The sequence below is a fragment of the Gopherus flavomarginatus genome, chromosome 21 (assembly GCF_025201925.1).
Source record: "Gopherus flavomarginatus isolate rGopFla2 chromosome 21, rGopFla2.mat.asm, whole genome shotgun sequence".
NCBI lineage: Eukaryota > Metazoa > Chordata > Testudines > Testudinidae > Gopherus > Gopherus flavomarginatus.
The window spans coordinates 6,542,799-6,569,979 of record NC_066637.1 but is presented as its reverse complement, the minus strand read 5'-3'; the positions used below and the strand labels follow the sequence as shown (position 1 = coordinate 6,569,979).

Genomic DNA, 27,181 nt, shown 5'->3' with positions numbered 1-27,181 from the left:
GGTTCGGGGAACGCGAGAGCAAGCCGGGGAAGGAAACCAGCTTCGCCGCGGTTTGCTCTCGCGTTCCGCGAACCACCGTGCAAACCGCAGGGAAGGAGACCTGCTTGTTCGCGGAACGCGAGAGCAAACCGCGGCGAAGCTGGTCTCCTTCCCCGGTTTGCTCTCGCGTTCGCCGAACCCCAGAGCAAGCAGGTCTCCTTCCCTGCGGTTTGCAGGGGGGTTCGCGGAACGCGAGAGCAAACCGCGGCGAAGCTGGTCTCCTTCCCCGGTTTGCTCTCGCGTTCGCCGAACCCCCGAACAAGCAGGTCTCCTTCCCTGCGGTTTGCAGGGGGGTTCGGGGAACGCGAGAGCAAACCGCGGCGAAGCTGGTCTCCTTCCCCGGTTTGCTCTCGCCTTCCCCAAAACCCCTTGAAGCCGCCCAACAGCGCTGCAGTGTGGCCACATCTAACACCACTTGCAGCGCTGGTTGCTGTAAGTGTGGCCACTCTGCAGCGCTGGCCCTATACAGCTGTACTAATACAGCTGTAACAACCAGCGCTGCAAAATTTTAGATGTAGACATGGCCTTCGTAACCACACAGTCTTATTAATACTAACCCTGTCCTTCCTTCTCTAATCTCAACCTACTGTCTTGTTATTCCTCTTGTTGCACTGCATTTGAAGTGAAGTTTGTAAACTCCTTGAGGGATGGATCATGTTGTTATATGTATTGTGGGGCTCTGTGAAATATCCATGATTTCCTCATATTTCTTGACTACGAATTAGAAAGGCGTTTGTCCCTGTACGCATACAATCTCCATTTACCGCCATTACAAATCCGGCGGTAATGGGTGTGAAATAAGTCCAAATAGCGGAGCAATGCTCCATGCTAAAAATACAGCCAACTAATTGCAAAACATGCATCTTCTACCACAAAGCTAATAAAATGCCTCAAGATGGTTGTTCAAATCTCATCGGTAGGATAGAACACATTTACAATTGCATTCTTTGTTATTACTAACATCATGCGCAGCATAATTGCAATGAGCACTGCTTAGCCACAATGTGGCAATAGAATATTTTTAGACAATCTGTTTTCAGCTCTAGACACACTGTTTTCAGGTGTAATCTACTCAACTATTAATCAAAAACTTTCCAGTAATAAGAAGATGCCCATATCTCCTGGATTGGAAAGTCTCTCTTTCACTGAGTGGATCTTGTTTCTGTGGAATGATGTACTTGTACCTAGAGCACTTGACAAAGAATTCTATTTCTGACTCTACCACAGACTTCCTGCGTGACCTTAATCAAGTAGCAACATCTCTGTGATTCAGTTTTCCTAATTCTAAAATAGGGTTGCAAATTCCTGCTTTCAAGGGATGTTGAGTGTTAATTAATGTTTTCAAGAGTTCTGAAATCCTAATATGGAAATCACTGTAGAAATATTTTATTTCCTATTTCGGCATTGTCTTTTTCAATTAAAAAAAAGCGCTCTGCTTATTTAACTGCCATTTACCTGCTGAAAATTTTTATTTTAAGTTCTCCACAACCAGTTTTGTAATATTTACAAGCACTGTTTTTTCACCCTTCATGGAATTTATTAAAGTGCTGATAACAGTAGCCCCTGGACACCGACCACAGCCATGGTAACCCTTATTCATGTCATGTTACTACAGCCAGAAAGAGACCGTCTCTTACTTGCATTCTTGTAATTCTCTGCTTTATTACAGAGCCCAGACTAGTATGGCTGTGCTTTGTCTCATATAGCACATTTCTGGAAAACGTTTGCTAATTAACTTCTACTCCCTCTGATGGCAGCTTTTCCCACAGCAGCGAAGCAAAAGTACACTCATTGAACAATGAAATAGTCAGGGCTGCCCAGAGTGGGGGTGGGAGGCAAGTGGGGCAATTTGCCCCAGGCCCCGGCAGGGGCCCCCACGAGAATACGGTATTCTATCGTACTGCAACTTTTGTTTATGGAAAGGGCCCCTGAAATTGCTTTGCCCCAGACCCCCTGAATCCTCTGGGTGACCCTGGAAATCTTTTTAGTTTTTCAGAGGCTGGGTGAATATATTTAATATATGTGTGAGAGAGAGAGTGTGTGAAAATACAGACAGACAGTAGTTAGGTCTCTAACCACATTGTTTAAAATCATAATTTTAGAGGTCAGCTGTTGGGCCTAAACTAGGTTTTGGCTGTATCCCTTTAAGAGCCAAGGCAGGTAAACAATATTCTTTTTCCTTGTATTTTCAGTCAAAATTTTAATTAAGCAGCAGTAGGTCAATTACTCTCACCTTGTTTGTGGTGTAGCTATCCCAGATGATAAGTTTGCCATCCTGGGAGGCACTAACTAGAAGCCTGGAGAGAAAAGAAGAACAAACAAACAATCATTGCAGGCAAATAAGAAAAAGCCAATTAGTTTCAAATGGAATGTTATCAAAACTACTAAGATGTTTACATGAATGCTTTAAAAGCTACTATATCAAGTACAATGCAACATCAATATTCTCTTAAATAACGTGCCTCATAGAAACAAGAGCAGACGTACTTCATGTTAAGTGTTAAATATTACAGCAGTTAACAACAAAGCAACTCAATAGTTGTTGCAATGTTATATGGTTAAATCACAAGATAGGGAGTCAGGAGATCTGGGTTCCATGCCTGACTACCACTGACTTTTGGGAAAGTCACCTACCGCTCTATCCTTCCTTTCCCCACATTTGTAAGATAGGCATAGTATTTTTTTAAATAATTCCCCACCCCACTCCCAAAGACAGCAAGAAGTTCACTCTTCTCTGATTGTCAAAAGAGTCAGAGGGTGGAGGTTGAGAAAACGCATACAGAGTTATTAGTAAAAGCCTGTTTTAGCTTGCTTCCCAGTTATTCTCAGATGTTCATTTTGTTTCCACAGACTTGGCATTGTCTTCTGCAGACCTTCCTTATTAAAGGAGTCTGGGAAAAGGACCTGAGAATTCTTCTTCCCACCCTCCCCAACGGTGGATCTACAGATGCACAAATCAGGTGAAGAAGAAGCAGCAAAAATAATCCTTTGAAACCTTGGAAATCAGAGTGATAGGCACACTAAAAATAGGCAGACCCAGCTAATTATTTGGAGCATTTACAGAAGGCCATCTTCCCAATTTCTATTTATTCTTAACACATGGTAAAAAAGGTTCGTTCAGGATGAAAGCCAATAAATACATAAAATCCAGTGTCTGAGTAGAGTTAAAACTCTGGCTGACAGAGAACTTAGTTTACAGAGAAGTACTCTGAGTTGAAGGGTAGAGTGCAGGGAAGGAAGGGGCGGTTTTCTTTTGTTTCCTTTGGGGGGAAAAAACAACTCTCTCCCTTCTCAATGGAGACTGACTGAAATACACCATTTTGTCACAGTTGTATTCTTGGTAGAGCTTAAAATATGAGCTTTTGTTTCCAGGCTTTTATTTTATTTATTTATTTTTTTTTTAAAGAATAGGTGTTCTAACTCCAAGAACAAAATCAGATTACAGGAACAATCAGACAAAAACAGCCGAGCATGCCCTTTTCCGTATTAGGGGAGAATATATAAAATGGAGTTCAGATATGTAATACTTTATGCTCTGAGTCCTGACCCTACACATTTTCTTTCCGACTTATTATTCGGGCTAAGAGTTTGGCTATTCATCTTAGAAGGTTCAAAGTATTGTGCCAAAGCACCACATCATTTCAGTTTCCATCTTAAATATCTGTATGTGCAAACCTAATTCAAGTGAAAAGTCCAAGTCTGAACATACAAGTACTGTGTGATAATACCTATCACTAATCTAACAGAACACTGGTGGTTTTCTAACTTTCAAAGCTGCTATGTCACAGGGGCTTCTTAGGATAAAGTGTCATATTATTTATTTTAAACACACAGTCGTGAGAAGGGTCCACAACTCAAGCCAAGTCTCTCCTTTTAAAGATACATTCATTTAAAATCCAGTGCCTGGCTATGACAAACCACCTGGCCAAACACACTGCTCCTAGCTTGATATTATATCTTCTATTCACAAATCTGATTGCTCTATTTTTCAGATTATGGTGTCAATACAAGAGCTACTTTAACAGTACAATTACAAACTTTAGGTTAGGGTCTTCTTTCATACTGTGTACACGCAGTGCCTTATCCTTAACTGAGGCTTCTAAGTGTTTCTACAGTACCTGCTCAGGGTCTGCTTGCCATATTTCGGGTCAGATAGGCACAGAACCTGGGAGTTTTTCGCCTTACTCCGCAGCATAAGGCATGAGTCACTTGCAGTTTTAAACTAGTGTAAATGGCAGATTCACTGTAACTTGAAATCTTTTAAGTCATGATTTGAGGAATTCAGTAATTTGGCCAGTGGTTATAGGTCTACTACAGGAGTGGGTGGGCAACGTTCTGTGGCCTGCAACGTGCAGGAGATCAGACTAGATGATCATGACATGTCTGTCTCACCTTAAAGTTGATGAGTCCATGAGAAGGAGCTGCGACTGCCTTAGGCTACTCTGCTGTGCACAGGTAAACATTGTTGCATCACTTGAGTCTGAGTTCTGAACCTTTAATCCAATTTAATGAAAACAACCCCTAGTCGGCTCCCCGAGATTGAGTTTGCTGATAAATACTACACTTACCTTCAGCAGATAAAAGTCTTACCTGATTTATCTACATATTAAAACGCCATGTCTTATACTTTTGAGCCTTCTACTTCCTCAGGGCAGGAACAGTGTACAGTACTGAACACTTCTAGCACTTAATTAAAATTTCATTTAAAGGACACTAATTTCAAAAGCTTTGTTTCCAATAGATTCCATTTCAAGTAGCATGCCCTGAAATTTGTTATAAATCTTCAATCTAAAACTAACAGGAAAAGGAGATGGAAAGGTCAGGGAAAACTATTTTAGTAATCTCAGGTGTTCCTTACATTTATTTATGGAAATACAAATGACAATTTTCAGACAAAAATACGATTTTCAACTTAATTATGTTCCTTCTAATGATAGCATAATGAGTAAAATATTCCTATTGCATAGTAATCTTTTGAATCTCTTCTTTATTGTTAGGGATATCGGTGCTTCCTGAGAAAAGGATAAAGCTGTTTCAGAACTTGGGGAGGGGATACATCATGTGTCAACTGTCTCTAGTGAAAACAGCTTCACTTGGAACTTAAAATTTAAGTATCATGAGTAGTGGTGTCTGTTTCCTACATGACTTTATAAATATGCTAACAGTCAGAGTTATTTCCTGAAAATTGTCTAAACAGACTGATTGGAAAGGGAGTAAATGCAGTGGGATGGAGATTGTTTGAAGTCAACTACTCTTTTTAGAAATCTGAGTGAATTTAGTGTTCATAAAATGTGGAACTAAAATGCCCTTAAACTGACAGTGAGGTAAGTGCTAAACTGCCTTCAACAATATAGTTCTGTAAAACCATCATCATGGATATACACTATAAAGATGAGACTACTGTAGATAGGTAGCTTTAAGGCTATATACCTCTTAAGGAGTGCTGATATTATGTTAGTGTGAGATCGCTTCAACCAGAAGATGTATGTAAAGTCTTGTTCACAAATCTCTTAGGTTGTTGTATAATATATTTGAAAGGAAAATTAATTAAAAAAAAACCAAACCAAAAAACCCCACAATTGTGTTTTTATAAAAGTTATAAAAATAGCTACCTGACCGCCTTCACTTTTTGAAAGAATGTTAGATAAAAATAGGACAAAACATATAGGTCTAGTTCTGATGTCACAATCAAGATCATAATTTGGTGTTTGCTCTGGCTGGATACAATAATCCTATTGCTAAAAATGCTTAGTTACTGCAGGTGGGGGGAGGCACCGGGTCATCACCCATACTAGCCCCATTTCAGCTGGCGCTGCCTCGTACCTGTGTCAAGTGGCTGTAGCTCCCAGCCCTGGCTCCACAGGTGACATGAGTCAGGGAGGTTCCAGCATTCCAGCTGGAGTGTCTGCTTTTTAAATTTTATGAAGTTGGCTACCCAAATTTGCCATATAAAGTGTAATTTGCAACATTGGAAATCAAATGACAAACTAATACAGTACTCCTATGAAATAAAATGAGATTATACAAAACAGGAAACTTCAAATGAAACAGTTACACTGTGTTTATTCGTTGCTCTGCCAACCGTGAGCAATTCAAAAACTCAAAATAAAAACCAAGTACCACTCCTTTAAAAATATTTTCCTCTACACCGCCCCCCTCCCCAACATTACTACACTAAGCACTTTGTTACTCTTGCACTAGGTATACAGTAGAACTTCAGAGTTATGAACTCCAGAGTTAGAAACTGACCAGTCAACCACACACTTCATTTGAAACTACACAGTCAGGCAGCAGCAGCGACAAAATAAGTAAATAAATTAATAAAAAGCAAATACAGTATAGAATAGTATTAAACTCCTAAAATAAAGGGAACATTTAAAGAAAGATTTTGACAAGATAAGGAAACTGTTTCTGTTATTGCTTCATTTAAATTAAGATGGTTATTAAAAGCAACTTTTCCTGCACAGTAAAGTTTCAAAGCTATATCAAGTCAATGTTCAGTTGTAAACCTTTGAAAGAACAACCATAATGTTTTGTTGAGAGTTATGAACAACCTCCATTCCTAAAGTGTTTGTAACTCTGAGTTTCTACTGTATAAAACAGACCTAGGATTTTAAGTTACTTAAGAATAGTACTGCTTATCAATCTTGTGTAAACAAGCTCTATACTTAAGACTGAATTAACAAGATCACCTTCATTAGATTAACAAGGCTCCCTTCAGTAATTTCTGTTGATTAGAAATGTACTTGCTATGAGCAGATTAATTCACATACTTACAAGATTAAAAAGAAACTAATTCACCTATTCCTATCATGAGGGAATACCATATCTACTCATTTTAAGATGGACAATTCACTGGGGTGCGTGCGTTAAGATTCTTATAAAAATACACATTATAGTTGTCATTTGTCATCAACAGGGATACTGTTAGCATCCATTTTTTAACTGTCTGGAAATCACAGGACTAATATCCTTGAAAAAAAATAAGAGCCTATTGTAAAATGCTTCCTCTAAATCACTGACAACAGTATTTTCAGGCAAGAAGGGGTTGATATTTTGTAACTGAATTCAGATTATGATGCTAAAAATATGGAGATTAAAAGGGGGAAAAAAAGTGACATTTAGTGTTGTTAAATTCTTAGTACCAGAATAGAAGCAAAGGTTATGAAACTTCAAATGAAGTAACCAACCCCACCTGCACCCAAGATCCTTGCTCTTCAAAAAGAGCTCTGGTAGTTTAAAATTCCATTTCTAGCAGAAAAGACTTCAAACTAGATTATAGGCATGACCTGAAATGATGGAACTGAATTTCTTATTTTATATGAAAAACCAAATTGAATTTTTCCACAAGATCTTAATGAAACCCAAAAGATTATCCTTCTGTGCCAGTGACACTCACCTGGAATCAGTCCCCCAGTGCATTGCATAAATTTTAGCCAAGTGCCCCCTCAATGTTCTTCTAGTACGCATCTGAATTCGACCCACTGGATCAATGTTGGCTGTGATCTAAATAGACAAGTTATTATAGACCTTAGAATCTGCGTTTATCTTGCTCACAGAATATTCAGATACTTCATTAATGCAGAAACACTTAGAATAGTCTATTGCAGAAAACCAAAATGATGCAATGCACACATTTTGAACATCTTCACTGATTTAGACAAACAAATCGATTAAGAAATGTGTTAGTCCTATGCAGTATTTGCTTGGTTCTTCTCTTGTTTACTATTCTTCCGCAGGCCAAGCTCTTTATCTGAGCATTGTAGGCAAAGCCCTAGCTAAACATAATTGCACAATATTCCTCTGGAAGAACACGCATGTTATCCAGGCCCAGTGGGAAACTGCATGCATTAGAAACTCTCAGAATCCTGGGCACGATTATGTTCAGTTTCTATCTTCTGAAGCCTCTAGCTTTAAGATTACTACAATCTTGTGGCAGAGGGTTCCCCCTGCCACCCACAACAGAGATGCATTCTACAGAATAACACAGCTTTCTGTTTTTAAAAGAGAAGATGGGGTGTTTGAATTTGAGGCTTTAACTGCACCTAACATTTTGAAGATAAACTCCCAATTTAGATCTAGCATAAACTGCCTTTTGAACAGAAGATTTTCAAATTATAATATTAATATTTTATCTAACTTTTAAAGGATAAGAGTGTATTCTGGAATGAGTAAGTGAATAGCAAAGTGAGGAAGAAATCAATACACTGTCATTATACTATTACATTTTATATAAATAGTTTCTCTGGCCTGGAGCAAAGCACTGGCTAGAAAAATAGCATATAGCGCATTTCCAGTCATATGCTGAATAAACGAACACACATTACAGTGAATCCAAAACCGTTTACAACTCCATTTTACAGATAACGTCTGCACACTTGTCCTGTCTCCACCTAAAAAAATTATTTAGCAAAAGCATTTGAGCAAAGAACTCTGCTTCATTTTGAAAACTGCTAGAACAGATTAATGTTCAAACTAACAGATCAGGCCAGATTTCAAATTCCTACACAATGACCCTCCCTAGAATAAATACAGTAGCTTTTTACAGACTTTTGCACATGGGAAATATTTTAGATATTGAACTTAGCCATCTATTTTACATTTATGGGCAACTCTCTTTGCCACATATAAAAATTTCCCAAGTAATTTAAATGCTCAAAGAAGGCCTCTTGCTCATTACCTCTCTCTTGCTTGATGCTACAGAGCTGAAGTTGTAGTACTGCATTTGTAGCATTACTCACTTCCATGGCAACAAACTGACATCAAACACAGGATTATTACTCTCAGTTGAAGCAAAAGGGATTAAACTGGGTGGTGAAAGGTAAAATCTGATTCAAAACACATCTGGAACAATAGCTCCTGGCAAAGGCTTCTGTATAAATGGCCTTCCAGGTTGCTCCAATGTGAGGGTCCTACAAATTATATATCTATCTGTATAATACTTGTATAAAAATAATCAGGGAAAGGAACTCAGTGACCTACCCAGGAAAGTACTACTTGATCCTATTACTGGCAGTAGTTGGCCATGCATAAGCAGTAGGATCTGTGCGTAATCAAAAAAAAAATATATATATATCACACCATGCAAAGAGTGAAAGGAAGCTAATGTTGCCAAGAAAAAAAGACTATAGAAAGAATTAAGATATTGTTCATAATTTACGCACGCAACTTTTTGTATTTACATTTTCCTTATATAAATTTTTGCAATTAAAATGTGAGTGTCTGAAATGAGTGCTTACCTGGGCCAGAGTGGCATCTGCACATGCTTTCCTGGCATCCTGTAACAAGGGAAAAATTAGAGACATTGCATCAGACAGCTTACTATGTGTTGAATCATTTATGCTGACTATTCTGCAAAAGTTACTTGGCAGCAAAACTACCAGATTTGGGAAAATCTTGCAATTATGATCACCCCAAGGAGTGAAATTGGAAGAGGAACCTATGAAGCCAGATTTTGTTACCAATGTCTAGTATTCTTGCTGGAACCTTTATTTATTGAGAATATAATTCTAGCATTTAGTGGGCAAGGGTAGGAAGGAATGCTTAGCAGCAAGTTTCAGAATGTGATTTCTGGTGTAGTGTGTTATTCCTGAGTACTTACTGCTGATGTTCTGTGCCTCTTATAATGGATGATCAAGATCCAGAATACAAAGTACAGGGGGAACTTGGACTCAACAGGTGCCTTAAATAGGGGTTATACACAATATATATTTCCAATTCTGTTTAAGGAACCTAAAACAATGTGTTACATAGTGCTAGAAAATACTTCAGAATAAAAAAAACAAACTAAAATAGTCTGAAAGTACATTGCTCTTCACTTGGCCAATAAATACTTTAGTTTAATGCTCCATACCTTTTAAAAAAAACAAAAAAAACCAAGCAGATACTAAAAAAATGCAGGAAGTCTCTTTATTGGCGCCAAACTTTTGTTCTGTTTAAAGAAGTTTAAAATTAATGAAGACAGGAAGACATGACAATAATTTCTTAAGCTAGTTATGTACACACAAGTCTGGATAACTTGTGAGTTGTTCTACAATGGTCATTTATAAGGATGGAGTCAGCTCAAAAAGCGACTCAGCTATTTTATCCATGTTGTGAAAATTTATGATTGCTTAGGCTTCTCATTGAAAATACTTCCAAGCACATACTAGTAAGAAATGGTGGCGTTTACCATTTTAATTAATGATCTGGAAGAGGAAGTAAACAGCACATTAATTAAATATGCAGGTTATACAAAACTGGAATAAGTTTCATTTACCAGCCAAAGGACTTAGATTAGAAGCAAAGGCTGCTCAAGCAAATTTGGGCGGTCTATTCAGAAGTATTAGTCACATAGTTCTCTTCCTACATGGCTCTACTGCAATCATACTGGACTGCAGCATTCAGTTCTGGGCACCGCATTACTAGTAATATTGAGAAATTGGTAGGAGTTCAAACAAAACTGACCAGGGACTGATTTATAAAGAAAGAATACTGGCTTCGTGTAGCTCAGCTAAAGGGGAAGGGGATATAACATTCTACAGTTAGCTGAAAGGTGTAAATACCCTGGATGGAGATAAGTGTAGGAAGGTGCAGGGAATTACAATTAAGTAATGGGATTAAGAAAAAGAAATGTTGGCCAAATATGAACTGCTTGTCAGCAAGAGCTATTGGACTGTGGAACACCCAAAGGAAGGGTTGGAAGCCTCACTGCTGGAGACTTAAAACTAGAACAGACATAGCATGAGAAAATTTAACCTAAGGAACAATCCTGAAGTCAGCCCCACGGAAATTAAACGAGTACATCTTTTCCATCTTTAAATTTCTGTAACTGTATCCATGCAATTTGGCAACAATTTGAGAAGGTTCTTTACTCTATCTGAACTTTCTTCAAAGGTGTGTGCACGCACACACACAAGGACATGTTTAAATTAGATCATAACAGAATTTAATCTTAAATACGTATCCACGGTTCTGCTCTTAGTCACTTGATGACAATATTAAACAAAAACTACAGGGAAATAAGTGAACTCTGTCATACTAATAAATCCATGTCTGTTTATATTTGTGCTGCCATGAAGTCTATACTATAATCACAGGATACTTGCATATTTTCATGGTGCAATACAATATATTCCACTTTTCTAAATAAAGGGGAACTTTTACCCAGTACAGCACAAGGTTTCTCATTCATTTTCTGCTCTCAAATTCTGTTTATGAAAAGGTTCTATTGATCACACCCTGCGAAGAACAGTTACTTATTCCACAGCAATACTAGGGGATCTTCTAGATGTTGTCAGTGTGGAACCTACTGTAGATGTGCATATGCTGTGTGTGCGCAAGATCAGAATTTTTTGAACAGGCATGTCCCAAAGACAAAGGATAGAACAGCCATGACATTCCCTCAGTTCCCTCTCAATTTGAAGCCCATGGTAGATGAGGACTCTGCAAAGTGGGGATGAAGGGGAGTAATGAAATCCATTCTGATACCATTTCAAAGAACCATTCTTTCTTTGAGCGTGCATCAGTGTGGATCCAACTGCAACCAGCATCCCCTCGTGATGGTGAGATTGAGGAGTTTTAGCTGTACCAACTGAGCAGCGACTGACATATTTCTCTCCTGAACGTATCATCCGATATAGCAGCTGAATCCAAGGCATAGTGTTTGGCAAATGTCACAGGGTTACTCCACGTTGCCGCCTTACAGATTTCCAATATTAGCACGTACATGAAACAGGGCATGTTACTTGTGTTCCAGCAGAGTGAACCTTGATGTTTGGTGGGAGAAATACACTGACCTCCATTTTGATATTCTTGGGGATGAAATCACCTGACCTTTAGAATGCCCTGCTATGACTAGATTAACAAGTTAGTTCAGACTGTTGCCCCATCCACGTAACAAACCAAAGTCCAAAGTTTAGCATGTGCAAATTCTCTTTTTCCAGTGCTAAAACATGGCTTCAGGAAGACAACAGTAAGGTTGACTGATTTAGATAAAATTCTGAGACCACCTTAGGAATGAACTTCAGGTGAGGTCTTTGTACCACCTTGTCCCTCTGGAATATCATATGAGGATTTGGGCATAAAAGTGCCTGAAGTGCACTCACTCTTCTGGCTGAAGTAACAGCCACTAGGAAAACAGTCTTCAGTGTGTGCTGGTGAAAGGAAAATTCTGCGAGAGACTCCAGTGGAGACTCAATGAGCCTCTGGAGGATTATAGTGAGGTCTCAGGCAGGAAAAGGTTCTCTGACTGCTGCATAAATCATGTTCTCAAAGAGCTATTTCAGGTGGGTTCAGAAGTGCTCAAAACCCTCGGGGGGCGGGGGGAGGGCCGGGGCTGATACCTCTTCTCCACTTGCCTGGGGGAGGGAGGAAGAGTGGCTGGAGATTACCATAGTCCTTTGGCCGATTCCAGGATTTCTTCATTAATTGGGAAGATGATCCTGGCTGGTGTTGTCATGCTCACAATATTAAATAGCTCAAGAGACTGTTCATATATGAACACAGTCCCAATGTGCAGGGTCTCTGCAATATGAGACAGGAGGTCCTTGAAGGCTTTCTGCATGGGGACTGGTGTCACTGCCCTGAAGAGGATTCCTTGGGTGGAGGCCAGGGTCATTGTTGCCTCCCTGTCATTTCCTGCTCCTATGCACTCACATCCAGTTCCAGTGTGGCCTAGCCATCCATGCCATTAGGCAAGAAGGAAGAAGTCAGCAATGGCAAGAAGAAGAATACCTCCTCTTCAAAAGGCAGCACCAAGAGGTGCTATGGAGCAGGTCACATTTGTCATACCAGGAACGTCTTCAGAGACATGGATTCCTCCAAGTCGTCTCTCAGGTCTTTGCTCCCCTCCATCACAGGCACTGGTGCCAGGTCTCTCACTCGGCTGGACTGCTTGGGGGATTTGTCCTTAGATTAGTCTGTTTCATGTCCCTCTCTGGAACTCCCTTTTGGTCTTGAAGCTATGTGTAAGCTTGGTTCAGCTACATGAGTTGGTGTCCATTTGTGAGAGACATCGGTACCTGCTTTAATGCCTGAGGTGCCAGCATTGAGGCACTCAGTACAGGTGAGTCCATTAGCCCTGGGGTAGTCAGTGCCACGGTCTGGCGTGCAGCAGACTTCACTGACCTTGAGGTGGTCAGCAGTGATGCTGCTGACACCACCTACTGGAGTTCTCTTCACCTACCTTACTTCCACAATTCAATCCCAGAGTGTGATGTGTGCTTGAGTGAGTGCTGGTCAACACTGGTTTGTGTGGTCTTGCTGGGGTCATCACTGTCATCTCTGGGTCTGCAGTAACCTGCAAGAATCACTCTAGCACGTGTAGCTTGAACTGAGCTTGCAGGTGCCAGCAGAAAAGGACTTCCACAGAGAGCACCTGACTGGGATGTGCCTCTCCTCTTGGCAGAAGAGACATTTGCTGTGACCCTCCTTGATGGGATCCATCTGTCACAGGATGCGCAGGTTTCAAACCCTGAGGATTTGATTCCACCATGGAATGTGGCAAGCTGGTGTGAAGTGTCTTGCTTTGCTGTACAGGAGGGTGTGGTGTGATCACTGATGGACTTTTTTTTTTTTTTTAAATAAAGAAACATCCTTCAGTTAACTAGCTTAGGATCTCTGAAAAGAATACGACATCAGACACTCACTTGTCTTGTTGCCATAGGCAGTAGGAGGAGAGAGAGAGTCACAGCCACTCCTCATCCTTTATGCTCTTGTGCAAGAGCATGAGGAGGCCAAAGGCATATGCACAGCTGCCAACACTGCTATTCCAAAAATCCAATCTTGCATGCATGAGTACCTACTCTGGGATTCTCACTGACAACATAACTGAAGAACTGTTGAATATGTAATGAATTATGCGTAGAGACTTCTATTCCCATGAGCAGCGATGCTGATTTGATGATCTAAAGTTGTTTGGCCAAAACTATTGTACGTAAAGCACCCAAATCCTTTCAAAAAATTGTGTTCTTTAACAGCATAGTTTAACAATATACAGGTTGTATACTTTACTGTGATGAACTGCTGCCCTTTTAACAAGGAGGCTCTACAAAAATGTCCGTCTTTATGTTGTTGTAAGTTTTGAGCACAGTTCAAAAACGGCTGAGAGAGACTTAGGATGGGGTCAGAGATTGGAATTTCTTCTCATTTACAAAAAAGTGATTTGTTAAAAATAACTGCTCCCTCATTTTAAATTAAAAAGAGGTGTGGGGTTGAAAGGAAGGAGTTTATAATGTGAAAGAAAAGTGACCATATCAGCTCACTTAAAACCAGTATTTGGCAGTGAAGTCAAGTCAACAGCAAATGTCTCTTCCTCATGTTTTGTCTTAAACGATATGAAATATCATCATGCTGTTTTGTTCATGTTCATGTATTTCCACATGAACGCCAGTTTTCTGATTTAGCAGCCCTGCTATCTCAAACAGCACAGATGTGAAGACTGGTGTACAAATCACCAACCCAATAACATTTCAAATTATATTAAAATCACTTGAAGTTTGGGGTTTCGTTTTACTGTTCTTATATGAATTTTTAACTGCATAAGTAATTAAAAAGTCATCTTTTCACACTTTTTAAAGAAGTTCTCGGTTTACAAATCACAGAGCCATGCAATAGCAGCAAGTTACACATAACCATAGCAGTATTATGAACTCAGTTACAGAAGTGTTTAAGTAGGTGCGGAATATGGTCCCTGTCACAGAGAGTTTACAATCTAACAAAGGCAATATAGACAGAAGGGGGAGGGTTCAGGATGGAATGCAACAAAAAGCTAGTGAGAGCAAAATTTCAGCATGTGCCCTGTTAGTACTACTTTTCTATGCATACTGTGACCCATAAAGAGATTAGGATATATATTTCCACAAAGTGCTCCCATGCTAGGTTTTCACCCTCTCTGAGACCTCTCACACTGGCTCAGGAATAAGTGATCAAGGTGCAAGGGGTTGCAGGAGATTCAAGTGGAAGGAGGATGCAGTGCAAACAATAAGTAGTGCGGCTTGGGTGGAACAAATGGGGGTGGGAGGGTCAAAAGGAAATACAACCAGAGAGTTTGTCTGGAGAAAAACTATACATCACCAGTGTCAAGGAACCTACATTTTACTTGAATGAGGTAGAATTGGGGTCCAGACATTTTCATTACTTTTGTTGGTTTGGGTCTGAATCCTGCATGGCATTAGAGCCATTATTTTGGGGCCTAAAAAAAATTGGGGGCTGTCAAGGTTTTTAAAGATGCACCTCTCCACAATGACAACAGCTGTTGACAAGCACAACCTGCAGGAAGCAGAAGTGACGTCTCTCCCCCAACTACACCCTATTAAGTCTTGCTAGTGTAAGTACTATAACTTGGCTATTATGCCACAGTTTACTTCTGAGCAGGAAAGAATGTATTTTGAGCAATAATCCAATGCCCACTGGAACACAACAACTACTTTGGAATATTTAAAAACCCCTCAAAGAATACAAAATCTAGTTTACTTTAAGCTATTTTTTGTACTTGTCAGCTTACACAAACTGAAATTAAACTGATCAGTTTCACTCAATTTATATAATCGGTTTCTCTTTCCGCTTCATATGTGCTGTGTTGTTTCCAAAGAATTAAAAGACACTGGGAATAATTTTGTTCATATTAAGTTTCATAAAATCCTTTTGAAAGAAACTTATAACATGTCTATTTGACAATAATCCTTTTTTGGAAATATTAAAACACTTCTCTTTTATTTCACTCAGCATATACATGGTGAGTAGATGTGCCAGCAAGTCAGAAAGAACCAGAGTATATTTACTGTGATCTATAACTTAACCCCAATGAAACAAGATGACCTAGTTCTACTGCTTGTGTAAACCTTTGAGCATAAGCAGAAAATAAAATTTAGACAGTAAATAAAATATAATGTACTACTTCAGCCAATCTTTTTAAACTACTTTCTGAGGAGGGTTGTGAAGACGTTTATTCATGGTAAACTTCATGGCGAGCGATGAATTATAATTTGTTTAGTACTAGACTCTACTGGCCCAAAATACTAAACCGAGATATAATCTAGCTGAAGGCTTCATAAAAATATCAGATACTCACACCTGATGTATTAGAGATTTAGATAGCTTAAGTGTCAAGAGAAACATATACTGGCCTTAAGGACTGGTGTACGATACAGAAATGCTTTTAAATATAATCTATACACTCTTAGATTATTCTGTGTGACTCAATCATAAAGCTTACTAGAAATTGGAATAGCTAAAAGCAACTTTCTATGGAGTTCTCTGCTTACATTTATAAAAGATACCCCATACATTAACTTCTGAAATATATTGTGAAAGTTTCAGCCTAATAAACAAGTCATTTTTGTCCATCTCCCATCCTGTTCCTAAAAGGACACAACTGGCATAAATATCACTTGCATCAACCAAAATACACACACTGATTTGATTTAATACATACTCTGATTTGATTTTTCAGTTGCTCAGCCTCCTGGCGTAACTGGTCAAGTTCACTCATCTTCCTGTGCTAAAGGTGGGCTTCACTGCCACCTCCAAGACAATCAGAAATCTGAAATACAGACATACGAGGATTAAAAAATAAAAATAAAATAAAAGTTTGATAAATTAATGAAGCAGAATCTCCTTTCAACATAGCTAGAATTCAACCCAGAATTTAACGACTGGTAAAGTCAGCTTCAGTGGGTCCACATTTCTCAAATCTATTCAGAACAAGGTACAATCACAACCCTTCATATCTACCGTTTCCTTCTTTATGCCCATGATTAATAAAATGTGCGTAGAAATGTTTCCTCTCCTTTCCCTCAGGTCCTGTTGCATTTTTCCTACCATAAAATATCTTCTTGATTGCACTTTGCATAAGCTGTCATACTCCATGAGCGAAATGCTGATTTTTTACAACACTAATTGTGATAAACTCTTTTCCCTTGGGGTGAAATTCTGTGTAAAAATATCAGTGGAAGATTAGTTTTTAATCAAAGAAAAGATAAAGATGTCTCTAATATTTATAGACTGGAGTAACAAACTGAGAACCAAGAATAAGATAATACAATAAAGTTTCCTGAAATTTGGTGATTGTGAGGAATACTGTCTGGATAGCTGAACAAACAGGAATTGCTCAGGTCCCTATGAAGCAGAAGAAACCACAGGGACAGATTTGGGTGAGAAGCCCTGGAGATGATTCTGAAGTACCTGTTGGGGAACCTCATTTAGTTTTCTCTTGCTAGGTATTCGAGTCATACGGCAATAGATACACCTCTACCTGGATATAACGCTGTCCTCGGGAGCCAAAAAAAAATCTTACTGCATTATTGGTGAAACCGCATTATATCGAACTTGCTTTGATCCACCAGAGTGCTGCTTTGCCACATTTTTCTGAATTCGTGTTATATTGGGTCACGTTATATTGAAGCAGAGGTGTATTTGTAATGATGTGCAACTTCTACTGTGATTATACTTTGTTTATCCTGTGATGTAACTGAAAAGCAAATATGAAAGAAATTACATGAAATATATTAAAATGTTTCATTTTATACAATTACATTTGTTCTCACGCTTGTCACAGAGCCCCACTCACTGTAATGCTTTTAATGTAGTACATAATTGGAATGGGGCTAGCCACTACAGAGGACTAAACAAAACAAGTTCAACTTAATACAAATAGCTAGGTAACACCATTTCTCTGTTTTGAGATGTATTCTAGATACTGTTTCATACAAAAATTCACCCAAAAAAATATCCGTAGCTACGATGACTTATACCTGCTTTAGGAGTTCAACTAAATGACTTCAGGATTGATTAGAACTGACAAAAGAAAATAAACTTGTAGAAAGCAAATGAGATATTTTAGAAGCTGCCTTGATCTTCCATATTTAGTATTGTCCACACTGCTGCTGTTCATTATTTCCCAGTCACATACATTTGATTACAAATTTGATTCCTCTGTTCCTCTACTGTACAGCCATAACAGATTATGCATATTTTATGCATGTATCATCAATGAACACTGTCTTGCTTTTAATTGCTACCTTTGTGGCCATCATTACCTCTTTCAGCAAATCAAACCTTCGGATTCCTGAACTCTGAAAATGACAATAGATGTAGCTTCTTATATACTGTTAAAATCAGTGTATAGAAATTGCAGAGATGTTCAGAAAACACAAAGCCCTCGATTCCAAAAGAAATTCTGGCAATTGTTTTAGAACAGCAATGAACGGTTATCTACTAGGATAATGACCTAAGATCTCATTCACACTTTCTATAACAGTGTTAAAATAGTTTCATTCTGTCTACAGTATCAATTTCACAGTTTAATGAGTTGGAGAACTTGCTACTGACAGCCATTTTCTGCAATAGCCGGTTTTCCTAGTATAGATCCTGAGTTATTGGCTATCATATATGCCTCTGGCTGCTGCATCCTAGGAGGAGACTGTCTGTAAACAATCTAGAACAGACAGAGCTAAAACACCATCCCTGAACCACCATGAACTTCCCACAAAAGGCAATTTCATTCCAAGATATTACTCAAACCATTTAAATTTCTAAGTTTATAATACTTTGCCTTTAATAGAAATATTTTCCTAAACAAAACTATCGTTTTCCGTTAGCCTCCTGGCCTAAAAATTTATAGTTACCCCCAAGCTGAGTTTCTTTTAACATGTTAGTAACTAGGCACAAATGTAAAATTGCAGAGGTACAGTAGCAATTCTAATGAAATTTACATTTAGCTGGGGGGAACAAGGTATATGGCTGTGTTAGAATTTTAGAGCCAACATAAGAGTGGAACATGAGCTCAATTTTATAGGCAGATTAAATCAATTAACCTTTTTAAAATACTTCAATAGCATAAACATCCAAACCAATTCATACACGACATTATTGCTGGGCTAAATTCTTCAATTAGAGCACTTGTTAAAAGACTTATTTTAAGAACAGTATTTAGTTATATTTTATTATATTATATAAATGAAAGATATTTGTTATAGCAAATCTTTCATTTAGCAAGGCTGTTAAATTTAAGCTAATAAACTGCTGTCATATTTGTTTCTCCATTTAAGGGCTATCTATAGCATGTATGAAAATCTAAAGAAGAGAACCGGTATTTATTTTTGAAAAAGGAATTGGTAACTAGAACTGATTCTTCACCACTAAAGAACACAAATGCTGTAATAGCAGTTTTAGATATTATTCTATTGGGATTTAATCTGTCTTTTTTTAAACAAACAAAAAAACCCTCCTGGGTAGCCCTTCCCAGGAGGAAAGAAAGATAATTGCAAAGTCCCCTGCCAATCAGCGATGAGAAGGTACAGTGAAGGCAACTCAACAAGCAGAGATTCAAATCCACCAGTGAAGAAGTGGAAAATAGATGACGTGAAAGTAAAGTGCTAATGCTCTTTAAATAGGGTCATCCTGTTGTTTTCTTACAGCTTTCTATCACAATAAAAAGTACTCTAAAGTACCTCAGAACTTTAAACAGCTCACAGAATCTATCAAGACAAATATCAAATGTTCAAAACATCTCACATGATTACTTACAAATATATTATTCTCCTCAGCGGTCCAAAATATACCTACAATAGAAACTTGAGTCAGCTCCTACCAAAAAAAATCTCCAGTCATACTGTTCCAGAGCCCAGACGCTGCGTTAATGTGGAACAAGGTCTCTTTCTCCCTTCAGATTCCAGGGTCATAGTTAAGCCTTTGTAAGACTGTTGGTTCAGCTTAGTAGCCCATTCAAATCCAGTTAAGACAAAACCTGCTGAGAACCTTATGCTGTCCACTATCCTTCTGACCCATATTCACCTTTCTGTTTTCTTTGGAATATTCTTTCACTTCAGATTATTCTCCACTCTGAGTTCAGTACTAGGGACTCATCTGCTGAACTACACACCAGTCTTGAGAACAGAGCTTGTCTCTGCAGCTCAGCTCTCTCTGCTTGGAGTTGTTCATATTGCAATTTTGACAATGAAAATCACTTCAGAGCAATACAGGCACTTGACTAAACAGTGTTCTTTAGCATACTGGGTGTCAAATTGGTCATGTTTCAGCTTTGCCACAGATCAGTTAGACTTGAATTACAACAATTATAAGTTATTGTTTAGCCCCATTTTAGCTGGGTCAAGGACATAGAAATATCTACCATCCAGCAGAAATAATAGTCTCTGGTATTGCACCTTTCAGACAACTCCTCACCTATATGAAGTGGTGGTGTCCTAATTTTACAGGTGGGGGAACTAAGGTCCACAGGTTAAACCATCTGCTGAAGGTCACAGTAGCTTAATGACAGAATCAAGAATAGAACCCAGGTCTTCTGGCTTCCAATCTCCTACTCCAATCACTAGGCCCTGCTGATGCCATCTGCAGCTTTATCTTTAAAAAGTCTGGTATGGACTAATATAGCAGCAGGCAAAGGACTAGCTACATATCTGTCCTGCTACAGCACATGGTGTAACATGGTTCCAATCTTCTACTCATGCCAGAAATTATACAATTATAAACAATGGAATTATATTCATTTATTTACTGAAATAATGGAGTTTTTTTTCTTTTAAAAGTCATGGAAAAAAAGACAAAAAAAACTGATCCTAAGATCAGAATAATGTTGAGGAAGTTCACCTTACAGTGACTGAGCCTCGTAGTATCATTCTGGATCATTTGAATACATTCAGCACTTTTTAAAGATATACTAGATGTGTTTCCTTCATGCTTGTGCCTTATTGCTTAACGAGGTGTGCAATGAAGGATACTACTGCAGATGTGTAAACCAGCTGAAGTGGGACATTACTATGAAGTGCCATATAGCCATTAACTATCTAAGTGTAATAGTATGAAGTGAGTATAGCCCAATATGTTAAATAGTTTAGTGGACAAGTCTACAGATGTTAAGACACTCCAAAATATGTATATGCATTTCTTTCCACAAAGAAAAGTCTTCATTAAAAAAGTTATGATAAGAAGAGTCCAGTAATGGAATTTCTTTTAACAAAACTTAAATTCCAACATGCACCACTTTCAGTGACAGATGCTGCCTACCCTCCTATAGGTCTCACAAACCTGCGACACATAGGTAACGTTTTCACCTCTTATGCCACACTCCTAATGGATTCACTCTATGCTGTGAAACCTTGATTGCAACCTTATATTTTCTAACAAGAAACCATCAATCAAACATTAACTTACCAGCATATGAATGTTTAAAGATGCGTTAATGTTGCTGAATATGAGTTAGCATTTTTTGTGATCATGAGGAATGTGGTGTGTACTTTTTTTTTTTTTTTTTTTTTTTTTTTACACACTGTCAATGATTAGAGATGTGACTTCTTTACAGGAGGGGTAATCTGACAGTAAGAGTGGTGAATGATGGGAGATGGGGAGTTAAAAGTTGTAAAGATACCTAAACTTGACATTTCCTGACCTCTAAGGGTTGGGGTGAGTGGCTGGTCGCCATCCGTAATCTTAACGATTTTTTAAGATATTCTCTTTGTGGGAATCGTGATTGAAGCGGTTATGTAGGTGATGTGGAAGAGAGGAAACAGACCTTTTCACCATTGAATATAATATATACATGTATGTAGTAATGATAAAAATACGAAATGTATAGAAGGTGAAATCTTTGATGCACAATGTGCTTAGCAGATAAGACTTGGTTCTACTATAGTAAAGAGCTGGGTTCCATTTCTAGCTTCTCCCTCTGTCAAACAATCTTCTCTTTATATTGAAGACACTCCTAACTTCACTCCTCCTTATCTTCTTTCTCTGCCTGCCTCTCTTCCTGCATCTCAAAATGTGCATTTAAACAGGGGTACCCCTCCTATGTATCCTATGAAAGAACACAGCAGCTTTCCAAATCTCTTCATACTTTTTTGAGGTTCACAGGCATTGAGTCAAGGTCTCTACAGGAGCCTTTGCCTCAGGGTCACATCTCTCGGTAGTACACTTTTCACTGTGCAGTTCAGACAGGTACTCCCGCAGAATTCAACCTTCCTTATCTACAGTACATCTAAGCTCAAAAGTGCCTTACTTAAGCACTTTGTGAGCTTAGCGAAAACCTCAGCATGTTGTTTCCTCAAAATAGGATCTAGAGTACTAATGAACACTTCACCTTCCATCCAAAGGTCTCAAAGTGCTTTACAAACAATAAGCTACCTTGTATGAGTGTACAGAGGTTATTGCCCCCATTTTAGACAGACAAATGTAGGCAAGGCATTTAAGCAACTTGCTAATGATATTTAGCAAGTGAGTTGCATAGTCGAGACAGTGCCAAAAAGAGTCCAGATTTTTACTCACATACCTCTAGACATACTGCTTCAATTAAGCAAATACTATAGGATTTCATGGCCATCCACAGCTAAATGTATAAAAAAAAAGTGGATGCTTGTCTGTTTTACATCACAATATATTGTATTAACACAATTACATCACAACAGTGAGTTAAACACATTCCTTCATTCAGAGTTAAAAATCAGCTAGTATACATTACAAACAACTCCAAATCCCAAACTTGATTTCTAGCACAATGCCACCAGAAACTGTTTAACCCACATTTCCTCTGCAGGCCCTTTTTTGGTTTAAATATTAACAGAACGTTTAACTCCTGCCAACATGACTGAGAACTCCCTGGCTAACACTCAGGAAATGAAAAGCCTAACCCAGTCACAGGCATCAGAATACAGAGGTTCTTCAAAACAGATGGTTTAAGATTTACGGGTGAGTCAGCCAGACTGCCAACCATCTTTGTGACTTTTCCATTCCCGTCTTACCAAGTCTCACAAAGTAAATCTGATGCTACTATCAAACCTCAGGGGAGGGGGAATATATACATTTTGTGCTAATTTGAATCAAACATCACAAAGTATTTTTGTGGCTCTATATAGAAACAAGTCAGCAGAGCTTTTTGAGGCTCCAAAAATAAATTAGACTTTTCTTTAAAGGCAATTAAGCCCAAAATTTAAGATTATTAAACTGGAAGGGGCATTGTGTGGAAATTAGTTATCCTTGCTCTCCATACATTGACCAATACAATACAAACTGCCATGCAAAAAAGCACTGAACTGGCTACACTGCTATGTAGAAGCTGTCAGCTTGACTGGGAAGACATTATTGTACTTCAATTTCTGTGGTTTAGAAAAATTTTGCTCCTGAATCAATAATTCTGTAGTCATACAAAAAGCCATATACATACATTTGTTTTGAAAATTATAACCTTGGGGGAGTAAACAGATATTATCCATCAATCTCACACTTACCTCCCTTTCCCTTCAATGTGCTACTGTGTCCTCCAGAACAACACAACATACCACTTCATCACACCTTCACTGAACTCATTCAAAATCTCCTTCCATAAGCTGAACTGCTTAACTGAGCCTTTCTGCTGCAAGACTAAATCCCCCCTAATCTTGACGACAAAAATGTATCCTGGAGTTAATTCTTCTCTTTTTTTTTCTCCTTATAATAAGAGACATTAAAATACACACTTGACAAGGTAGTTTATTATTCCTTGCAACTTCAAATGACCCAAGTCCCTCATTTAATTTGTTCAGTTACTTGCACCACATACATGGTTACTTCACCGCCCCTTTTCCCACATTCAGAAGCTAGATAAGATACCATATTGGTAACTTATTAATGTAACATATGGAGGCTTTTACCCCTAATCACAAGAAACTATTTCAATACTCTTGCTGCACCTCAAAGTTGCATTTTTTAACCACTAAGAGAAAAAAAATGTGCAAGCAATATATTTAGATATTGGAGACTTCTGAAGAAACACTACCCATGGTGTAATGGATTCTAGCCATTTCTCCTACAGAGGAAAGGGACGTTACCTTTGTGTGTTTTTTGGAAAATAAGCAACAGGCAAGTTATCTTACAGCTGCAGTAGTAGCATTTGAGCATTAAAATATCCAACTACGTACTGTAACTTGTAACCATTTAAAACTTTACAAACACCAACACGAACACAAAATAATTATTGTGAATGGGGAAATAAGCTCAATAAAGAGTACCCCAGTACAATGTTTCTGCCCTGAAGATAAAGCTCACTGGTCGTAATAAACAGTGACACACTAATGAAAGGAGTGATGTATTGTCTAAGTCCAATCATACTAGCACCACAATTTTAATTTACGAAGTCTAAATAATGTAAAGTGCACTATACTTCGCTCAATCTAATACACAGATTGACATTTACCTTATGTTCTGAGTTGTGAAAAAGTCTAGCAGCATTATTTTAAAATACATCATTCTTTAATCTACTTGGCATAGGCTGCAATAGCCTCTTCGGAGGCTTAGTGTGTGGTTATACTCGAGGGGGGTAGGGGGGAGAGTGTGGCAAAGTTTACGGCACCTCACTTATTCAATTTCAATTTTTCCTCATTTTACAAAATAATTAAGGTACCAGCCAGTAAAAAAACAAAAACAAAACAAAACTGTGCAAGGTGAATAATTCCCAATTTCAAAATTTCAGTAGAAATACAGAGAAGTACTGACAATATCATTTTGCTCACAGTTATCTTTATTACTAGTGATGATGCAACAGAAGTAAAATAATCCAGCTAGACTGTATTATTGATGGTGCTAATCATATCAATGTATAAAGGTTAATAATTAATGCCTGCCATATGATTGCCAAACACGAACTGGATAGTTAACCTCTTAAAATTGTTATAAGACATGGTATTCACAAAACCAATCTCATCTCCTGAGAAGAGCTGTTTTTAGGGGCTATTGAACATTGGTGAAGTCTTAGGTGGCTGCTGTACTTTTTGAAACATATACGAAGTCACGCTACATTATACCCACCAGACAGATTAGCAGATGCAATGCTAATCTATCATATGCTATAAATCCTATTAGTAACACCTGTTCCTAAAGGGACATCAACATTCTAAGTCACAACTCCATCTGAAAATTGTGCCCCTACTGTTCTAAGTTACCCCTAAGATTACTATCAGAGAAAATGAAAAAAATATTTTTCTTTAAATTTTGCGCATTTGATAGCACTTTTTGGGTGATCAGTTGAGTTCCACTTTTGTTGATGGCGCATGCCTTTTCACACTCCCCTAGAGGGCATTTACCAACAACAATAGAGCTGATATGAAACAGGAAGCAAGCTGTAGCTATATACAGAAAGAAAGGGTAGAAGAGCAGGAGTCAGACTGAGTGAATTCGTTGGTGAAGCTTTAAGATCCACACAAGAGATGTTCTAAGCAAAAAGGGAAGAGCTATAATATTTCAGGTTTTCAATAGTTTCAGAACATATTAAGGTGTATGCTTCCAAATATTTAATTATCTTACAATCAATCATTACAAAAATCAACTTGAGAACATTCCTTTAAAGAGCTGTGATCCAAAATGAAAGAAGTCTCACTTATTTCTCAGAGCCTCCTCAGACTGGACTACAACTACAAGCTACTCCTGGGAGAATTCTGTGTCATTGCACACGCGCAGAATTCATGTCCTCTGCAGATTTCTTTGCTTCCCTGCAGAAAAATGACTGTCAGAGAAGCTAAGGGATGCTGCAACAGCAGTCATGCACCACTCCCTAGCTGCGCAGGTACATCACTTCAGGCACCTGGAGCAGCCGGTGGAGAAGTAAATCACCACAGGGCTGGGGACACCCCAGCCAGTGGGTCCTACCCTGAGCTGGGATCAGCTGCTAGTCCCAGCTGGGCTGGAGGCAGGAGAGGATAGAACTTCCTCTTCCCCTGCAAGGAGTGGCTGGGGCTGTGTCAGGCCTTCTCTCAGAAACCTCCCCCAGCTGCAGGAAGCTCAGTATCCTCCTCTGCTTCCTGCCCACATTGCTCCTCAGCTGTAAGGGGAGGGGTCACTGTAAGGGGAGCTGCTTCCCCATCCACCTGGACCTCCCATACCCAGTCACTCAAGCCAAGCCTCACCCTGAACAGCCCGTACACTCCCAGCCTTCCATACCCAAACCCCACCGAACCTCAATTCATGCATCTGGAGCCGCCTGCAGAGCCAGACCCCCACCCCTGCACCCAGACCACCCCCCACTGAGTTCCCTGCACTCAAACTCCCACCCAATGAGCCCCACCCTCCTGCACCACTCTGAGCCCCCATGCCACTGACCCCCAACTAGTTGCACCCAGACCCCCACCCCACCAAGCCCCACTCCCTAAGCATGCAGACCCCTCTGCTGAGCCCCAACCATTTTCACCTGGAAGCCCCTGCAGAATCCCATAGTCCCTACACCTGGAACCTCTCTCTCCCCCCCCTGCCTCCAGCCTCAGTGCATCTAGACCCCCCCACAACTCCTCCACCACTCCACTGAGCTACCTGCACCCAGATTGTCCCACAGAATCTTCTCACCCCACACTAAGCCCCTCCACAGCTGGATCCTGCCTGGTTATTGCTGCCTGCCCCACACCTGGTGCAGAGGAGCAGGGCCCCAGGGTGTTTCTGAGGCAGGCCCAGGCCTTTTGCTATGTCAAGGTCAGTGCAGCCTCAACATTGAGTCTGTGTTCCAGGGGTGGGGAGTGCAGGGTGATCTCCCACCTTTGTGAAACCAGTGCCCTGTGCTCCCCACTGCCATGCTGGAGCCTCTGCATTTATTTATTGACAAATAAAACTTGCAGAATTTTGCAAAAATTTCAAATATTGTGTGCAGAATTTGGGGGGGGGGGCACGCAGAATGCCCTCAGGAATAACAATAACACATTGATGATGCTTTAGAGATGATTCATCCACACCTGAGATGAACACAATTTCAAAAACCGTAAGTCACTACTTTACTCTTCATCTATAGTAGGATGTACGTGTGAAAGACTAGTGTCATGGAGGCACAGGCAGTTCTCTCAACTGTTCTCCAGCCTTGCTTTTTTAAAATAAAGAAAGTCAAGTCAAGCTATTAGAGTTGCAGAGAAAACCTTCAAAACATGGAGCGAAACCAATGCAGCAATCTCTTCCTGAGTTTGTAGAAAGCCTCAAGTAACAGTTTGATGTGTCAACCAGCCCATTATTTCAGTGGGTGCTAACTTAAATGCCCACAACAGTGAAAACTATTTCACTGCTTATAAAAATGTGTAAGAAAAGAAATGAAGAATCATATTATGGAGATCTACACCAGTGTTTCACAAAATTGGGAAGGAGATACTAGGTACTAGCCATGGTGGGGAAGGAGGAGGAAGGCAGGAAGATGTATGCGTTAAGATGG

The 27,181-nt window shown here is 39.2% G+C and overlaps 1 protein-coding gene across 2 annotated transcripts in view; it reads right to left on the bottom strand.

The window, feature by feature from the left end:
* GNB1 (G protein subunit beta 1) overlaps nt 1–27,181 on the bottom strand; it is an 85,142-nt gene that overhangs the window by 27,356 nt on the left and 30,605 nt on the right. For both annotated transcript variants that reach the window (XM_050931658.1, XM_050931657.1), the window contains exons 2-5: nt 16,454–16,561; nt 9,279–9,317; nt 7,439–7,545; nt 2,273–2,336 (exon numbers count right to left, since the gene is read on the bottom strand). In XM_050931658.1, coding sequence (XP_050787615.1) covers nt 2,273–2,336; nt 7,439–7,545; nt 9,279–9,317; nt 16,454–16,510 — 267 coding nt within the window. In that variant the 5' untranslated portion in view covers nt 16,511–16,561. The remainder of the gene's footprint in view (nt 1–2,272; nt 2,337–7,438; nt 7,546–9,278; nt 9,318–16,453; nt 16,562–27,181) is intronic.